The 7,500-nt window shown below is 38.3% G+C and overlaps 2 protein-coding genes across 2 annotated transcripts in view; one reads left to right on the forward strand and one right to left on the reverse strand.

The window, feature by feature from the left end:
- LOC122242285 (uncharacterized) overlaps window positions 1-1,732 on the forward strand; it is a 4,694-nt gene extending 2,962 nt beyond the window's left edge. The window contains exons 2-5 of the mRNA XM_086537512.1: window positions 1-488; window positions 597-770; window positions 887-1,066; window positions 1,184-1,732. The exon at window positions 1-488 is cut by the window's left edge and continues 214 nt beyond it. Of these exons, the coding sequence (XP_086393638.1) occupies window positions 1-488; window positions 597-770; window positions 887-1,066; window positions 1,184-1,687 (1,346 nt within the window). The 3' untranslated portion in view covers window positions 1,688-1,732. The remainder of the gene's footprint in view (window positions 489-596; window positions 771-886; window positions 1,067-1,183) is intronic.
- A 1,128-nt stretch (window positions 1,733-2,860) lies between these two features.
- LOC122242283 (aldehyde dehydrogenase family 16 member A1) overlaps window positions 2,861-7,500 on the reverse strand; it is a 14,466-nt gene continuing 9,826 nt past the window's right edge. Inside the window, exons 9-15 of the mRNA XM_042999550.2 lie at window positions 7,366-7,474; window positions 6,691-6,790; window positions 6,185-6,312; window positions 5,730-5,878; window positions 5,172-5,610; window positions 4,774-4,880; window positions 2,861-4,421 (exon numbers count right to left, since the gene is read on the reverse strand). Coding sequence (XP_042855484.2) covers window positions 4,229-4,421; window positions 4,774-4,880; window positions 5,172-5,610; window positions 5,730-5,878; window positions 6,185-6,312; window positions 6,691-6,790; window positions 7,366-7,474 — 1,225 coding nt within the window. The 3' untranslated portion in view covers window positions 2,861-4,228. The remainder of the gene's footprint in view (window positions 4,422-4,773; window positions 4,881-5,171; window positions 5,611-5,729; window positions 5,879-6,184; window positions 6,313-6,690; window positions 6,791-7,365; window positions 7,475-7,500) is intronic.

The raw sequence follows: 7,500 nt of genomic DNA on the forward strand, positions 1-7,500 counted from the left end.
AGCCAGAGAAACCAGAAGTTACCACATCGAATAAAACCGCCTTGGAGCCTAGTTCTTACGACGGGAAAGTCATCAGCAAGAAGTTAGCTTCGCTGAGAGAAGAGCAGAAGGATGGTCTCAGATCTGTTGGAGACACTTGTCGCTCAATGTCCGAAGAGTTGACCAAGTACACAACCACTCTCAGTCGGTGGGATAGCGAACACAAGGCACTTCTCGACAGAATCACAAGGCATATGATCAAGCGTAACGAAGAGGCAAGGACAGAGATGGCGGACGAAAAGAGCTTCTTGCAAGAACTGCAGCTGGCGGGAGATGAACATCGATCGCAATTGGAAGTGGCCAAGGAGGCGCTCTCGACGGCAGAAACAGCTCAGCAGGTGGTTTCAGCCATCGGCAAGGCTGACCAGTGTCAAGTCGAGGCGGAAGAATGGTTCCAGAAGTGTCGAGACAAGTTGCCTAACATCGAGTCTGCTTACAAGTCAATCAAGGTGAGTGGAATTGTTCACTATCAGTAGCAAAGTTCATTTGAAAATTATTTCTAATACATATGTGCATATTTTTCTTTCTATTATCTAATAACCAAATTGTCCACACAGGTGCGGATGCTGATTGAAAAAGCCTTGGAAATAATGTATGGAGAAACCCATGACGATTTATACGTCCCTCTGATGACTGATAGAGGATATATTCCCATGTACTTGGCGGACACAGAATATACCATTGAAACCAGACTCAACTACGTTACTGAGTTTGCTCGTATGAAGTTCATGGTAAGGATCTTTACTCTCATTTTCTCTATATTTGATAGAGAGCAGATGTATAGATATTTCTATTTGATATGCTTAATATTTATATCATTTATCGTACATTGTTTTTGTCTTTGCAGGCAGAGAATCTTCGTAAACCAGACAAGTACTTGGCGGATCTATTGAAGGCTAACTTGGTGTATGCGACCAAGTTCTGCAACGACCAGCGTCACTATGCTAAAGTTACTCGAAAGAGGGGTAAGCTTTTTCTTCACGGTCTCACAGAAGATACTCCACCCGAAAATGCTTTCATTTTGCAGGTAAGCACTCTTATGTATATTTGCTTCTCTCCTTCATAACTTTGAAAAATTACATCGTAAACATAATACAATACTGGTCAGTGGCAGAAGTTTTAAAGAAATATGTTTTCTTTTCAGCACGACGCTGTACTGAAACTTATGAATGAATGCAACACCCTGACTTTCCTGGACATCGCGCTGCCTGACTCTCAAGCGAAACGAGTCTTCATCCGACTGAATCCCGTGAGCGTTCGAGGACGTCACTACATCCTCCTGTGCACGGGTGAGCTGGGTCCTTGCTACACTGGTTCCATCCTACGTAAGGTCGTCAGTGAAGGGGAACCTGGCGAGTTTATAGTCGCGGGTCGCCTTTCCTATGCAGGAGGACCCCCTAACCTGCCCTTTGACACACGTGTCAACCGAACAGCCTCGGCAGGATGCGTATTTGGTCTCCCTGAAGCGGTGGCGAGGGGAGCCCAAGGGTTTGGCCTCTTCTGCGTCTGCACGAGAACCATGGCGGACACGGAGTTCACCACGACATTCGGTCGCGTGGAGGAGGGCATCGAGGTGTTCGCCGCGGCCGCGAAATTGGATACTATCGGTAGTGCGAAAGTTGTTGACTGTGGTGTTGTGCTTGAGTGATCCACTCAGCTGTACTTGTTGCACGTGGCAATTGTAAATATTGTATTTGTTCCTCTACATATGTACATTGAACGAACCAGTGTTTATGAAAAACAAACCAGTCTTTTCCTGTCCACCTTAGATTTTTTCAGGATGGTGTTCAGCGATTATAGCTTTAATTTAACGGATATAGTAAAGGAATGTATCCGAATTTTCAGCCTCAGAAACTAATTGGTCAATTTTGCGGACTTCATTTAAAGTTTACTATTATGCAGTGCATCAAATCACTGATATTTATTATTACCATCGGTTTTATACATATAGACGACTCAAAAGCTGCCTTTATGTAGAGCAGAAATTAAAGTAAAGAAAAATGACCTTTTAATATAGTCCATATAATGCAAAACCAGAATGACGTATCTTTTCATCATCAAGGGAAACATCAAGCACGTCTAGCACCTTATTATTCTCAGTGATGTATTTTTTTTCATTATGAGAAACATCTTGCATAACAGATCTCCATCTATTTGTCTCCTTAGTATCAACATGTGGTATTATCATGTCAAAGGAACAGGTTCTTTCCCTAATAACTAGCTTTAACTTCAGTATTGGTCCTAGTCTTTCCTCTTTTCACATTTGCCTTATAATCACAATCCTTTACATATAAATCAGATAATAATGAAATATTCACATATTGACCGAAAGCTACCATTACGTAGTGCAGAAATGAAAGTAAAAAAAAATGAAATTTGACCTTTCGACATAATTCATATAAAACTACATTACTTGTACTACGAATAACGGAGTAAGTCCATAAGTGGGATCATACTAGGACCTTGGCAAGGAAGCTGATGCACCCACGCCCATGCAAAATATAGGTCTAAACCCCTATACATAAAAGCCTAAATCCCCTAATGCACTTTATGTTGAGATAGTTCTTTGTTAATTAAATATGAAAAGAAATTTGCCAACCAAATTAGAAATGATTAATACCTGAAAGGAGCGATAGGTATATCCCTGGGATCAAAACTGAAAGATATATAATTGACTGTTTATCTTAAATTCTTCTGCTGTGCCAACAACTGTCATTAGAGGCTTCAAAAATATATTCAGCTTCATCCCATATTATTTTTGGCATTAACATTTTGCTTATGTAACAGCAAAGTTTGAAAGGATGTAATTTAAGTGAACACATTTCACATGAAATTTTATTTCACTTTACAAGAAATTTAAATAATTTTATGAAGACAATGGCATAAAAATAATTTTCTCTAATTGAAAAAAATATCCCAATATCCTGCATACAGTAAAGGACAGGATTGTTCTTTTTTGTAAAGTGGAATGAAAAAATCTGCACATTTGCAGATGCAAATAACAAGTGCCAACTGACCCAAAGATAATTTTTCAACAATTTTTTAGATTTTTATATAATTTTTTCATTACCATGCATGAACTGGGTTGTCTTTAATGTAAACGATGTTTTGTATGCACATTGTATTGTACTGGCAGATACAAAAAATTATAAATGTATATAAAATCCTACTTTTAACACTATTCTGTTTCAAGAGTAATGGAATGTTCTTTATTTCCTACACTTTATATTTTTTTGCATGCAAAATGTATTGTACACAAATAGCACATGGGCAGCATATTACCATTCTTAAAGTAAAGTTCTTTCTATTATGAGAAATATCTTGAAAACACTACAAAGCTCTTCATTTATCCGTCTCCTTAACATCAACATGTGGTACAGTCACTCACAGTCAAAGGAACAGGTTCTTTCTCAAATAATTAAGTTTTAACTTCACCTCATCATCCCTAATGATGAAGCTCCACTTGTTTTAAAATCACAATATATCAGACAATAATGAAATATTCACATGTTTGATCATGACTGCATGTTAAATTGGCCACTGAGAAAGCTGAGCAAACTTTTAACCCTTTAGGGATGACATATGGCAACTGTCATTGGGCATGAGTGATCTATGATCATTACCCAGGGCAAAAGAGGTCACACACTATATGGCATTGTTGTACTAAAGTCTGTGTGGTTCATAGAGGGAAGCAGAGCAAAAGTAATTTTCCATGTTACTTCTTCCACTAATTTATAAGACTTTTGTCTCTTGCTGCCCCTTCTTGGACTTGTACAATCTTGAAGTTTTGATTTTCCTGTTATTTAGGGGTTAAGTCCTCTTCCAAAAATAAATGGAAATAATTCAGGAATTTTAAGGAATGAAACACAATTGACAAGTGTATATATTCCACAAATGATGAAACAGTGTTTTTAACCTTGAAAATTATGGTAAATAAACCAGAGCATTCAGATTTAACTCAAACAACTAATTAACAAGAAACCTTATTTTAATATAGGAACAAAATGTAGGATAACAAAAACAATAACAAAAGTATTACTGAAAAAATGAAGAAAAAGAAATCACCATAAGGCACTGTTTACTTAACAATTTTTAAAGACATTTCTTTCCCCCCAAGATGCACTCTTGAGGCAACCCTTACAACACAAAGGTTTTACCATCTTGTATTTTCTCTCTCTTTCTCTCTTGATTAATTGGCAAAGATATCCCCCATGGTGAGCCAGATGTTTTTAGCCTGAACGGCATGATACAGGAATTCCTCTCCCTGGCCTTGCTCCGAGTCGTACCAGTCACGTTTTACTCCATAATTGACCCAGGTCCTCTTGACGTTTTCAGCTGATGTGTACTCTACGAACTTGGAACCTTCTAGGCTTCCGAAGTACCTGGTAATAGAGTGTTGTCATTTTATTTTGTGGCCCACAAGAGTAAGGGCTATTTGAGATCATATTCAGAGCCAGCAGTGTATAATTGGCAGTACTAGTAGAAGTAGAAAGAGGAAAAGGTATAACAATAATAATAATAATAATAAAAAAATTTCAATCTAATATCATACTAAAATATACTAGGACTAGTTTGTATTTGTATGACCACTAATGCACATTGATAACATAGGATTACATAAAGTAGCAATATCAAGTAACTTCTGACAAGTCCACAAGAATGTCTTTCAACAGACATAAAATAACAGTAAAGGTAAGAGAGAAGTTATTTTACTTCAACATCCTCTTGACTTACCACATGGACTGGAGATCTTGATGTTCAGTCAAGTACTTGGTTATGTGGTCCCTGGCCCCAGTCAAAATGTTGAGCACTCCTCCAGGAAGGTCGGATGTTTCGAGCACCTGCAGAGAAAGTGTAATGTACTTGGGGTGTATAAAGACGATGGACATTGGAGATATCTCCCTCCCCCATCCTCAGATCCTCTATACTTCAGTAAAAAATACTCAGGGGAATTTAAGGATTCAGCATTAAAAATCTTTGAAGGATAAGCTCACTATACAAGATCAATATATAACTAATGAATGCTGTGTAAACCTTTAAGAAGTTAAGCAATAAAAGAAAACTGGTAATCATACTTCATGAAATACAACATTAAAAAAAGAAAGAAAGAAAAAAATTGTGGCTGTACCCACCTGATACAAAGCCATAGCAACAGTGGGATACTTCTCACTGGGAACCACAACCACTGCATTCCCCCTAGCAATGGCTGGAGCCACAAGAGACACAAACCCTAAGAGAGGAGCTTCATCTGGACAAGCCACCCCAATCAACCCCAGAGGCTCGTGGATCCTCAGCACTGTCCCGTAAAGCTGCGTCTCCTGCACTGCCCCTCCGTATTTGTCGCAGAAGGCCGCCCAGTGGAAGAGACGGGCCAAGGTTGCATCAACTTCTTTCTCCGACTCCTTGGTGCTCTTCCCAGTCAGTGCTGTGAGGTGGTCTACGAACTCCTGGCGGCGCTGTTCTAGGTTTTCTGCCAAGTAGAAGAGGATCTGCGAGCGGTTGAATCCACTGCGCTTGTCCCATCCAGGTTGGGCCTTGGCTGCCGCCTCCACTGCATTGCGGACATCTTTCCTAAAAAGAAAACAGAAAAGCTATAAATAATTTGAAATAAGGATATACTTATTTGAATAAAAGTGCTTTTAAGGAGAAAAAACAAAAGACAAAAAAAAAATGGAAGACCAGTAACTTGCCTGTTACTTTCACCAACAAGAGCATAGGCCTTTCCCTCAGCATTCTTGATGACACGACAGTAGTTTCCGTCAGGTCGTTTCTGAGCTCCTCCATAGTAGAGTTTGTATGTTCGATCAATAAGGGGTAAGGATTTTTCTCCACTAACAATCTGCAATGTAAACACATGGAGAGCACATACAATTTGACAGAATGACACAAAATCACACAAACAAACTTGCCACAGGCAGAGCAATTTTAAGGCGTGCGTGTATTTTGTTAATTTATAGACTTGTAGTATAAAATATGAGTTTATATATGATATATTAGTAAACTGATAACTAATTAGCATTTAGCATAATAGATTATCATAATTAAATGAATAATTTGCTTGTAATTTCAACAAAAGAAAAATTGCAGTTACATGTAATCAAACATTTACAGACTTCACTCTCAAAGGGCCCCCTAAAAACACTACCTCTGGTGTGGCGGGGCTAATAGATGGACGATCTGCTGTGTATGAAGCACCAAACTTCTTGAGGTCGATCTCAGGAGCAACAAAGCTCAAACGCCCTTGCCATGATGGCTTGACATATTCAAAGAGCCCTGAGATAAAAGAGCAAGAAGGGAGTTCTCTCATTACATGCACACACTCTCCTGACTAAAGAGAAATTACTGAATGTATAATAAATTTTCAATGGCGCTATAGATTACCAAGTAGGAAAGAAATATGCCTGATCATAAAATCATTACAAATAGATTACATAACCCTTTACTGATGTATAATTCACATACCCCAAGCAAACACCCCATCAAAATGTCCAGGCATAGCCAAAACTACCCCATCGTTAATGGATTAAACAGGACATCCCTTGCCCTCTTGCTCAACTTGTGAAACACAAGGATGCTAAACAGAAACAGTTCTCGTGTCCTCTCCTCTGTTATAGGAAAACAGGACCATCAACTGGGGATATCCTCACTTACCCTCCTTCCCACCATCTCTGCCGTAGCCACTCTGCTTGTAACCCCCAAATCCGGCTGCAGCGTCGAACATGTTGTGGCAGTTGATCCAAACAGCACCGGCCTAAATTCAGGGACAGAAACAGTACAATTTTAAGAATCTTTGTATTTGCATGTACATTTTTCCATTGTTATTTTTTTTATATTCTATGCTTCTTTTAAGTATTCTGAGACAGACCAGATCTCTTTCAACAAATGCAAGGCATCTCAAGAAGGCCAAGCATATCTTACTATTAATAATACGGCAAATCTAAACACAGGAATAAAATATATAAAAAATCAATATGAAAGAAACATCTATAATAAACTTTAGCACACATATATTCATTACCCTCCTACTTTTACTATTCCTATTAATACTCTTATGAACTTATAACTGTTTTTCATAATACTATTAGTACCTATATTCCCACTGCTACTATTACTACTTATAATGCTATTGCTTACTAATACTTACATTCCTACTGCTTTTATTACTACAAATAATCAAATTCCTATAACAACTCTTAATACTACTACTGTTACTACTGTTATTATTCAATGAACATGACATTTGCTATTCATGCAGACTTTATTCATTAATCGCAGAGACTTCATTCATTATTCCCTATACTTTCCATATGCCATCATTTACTGTACCTTTATCATCTTGGCAGTTTCAATGGCTAAGGTCATCTGTTCTGTAAATACAGATGAACCTAAGCCATAGATAGTGTTGTTGGCAAGTGCAATGGCTTCCTTTGCAGTTCTGAAAGCAGGGAGAGGGATTGCAAG

Source organism: Penaeus japonicus, unplaced genomic scaffold (genome assembly GCF_977035675.1).
Source record: "Penaeus japonicus unplaced genomic scaffold, GWHDUDI00000001_assembly GWHDUDI00000006, whole genome shotgun sequence".
NCBI lineage: Eukaryota > Metazoa > Arthropoda > Malacostraca > Decapoda > Penaeidae > Penaeus > Penaeus japonicus.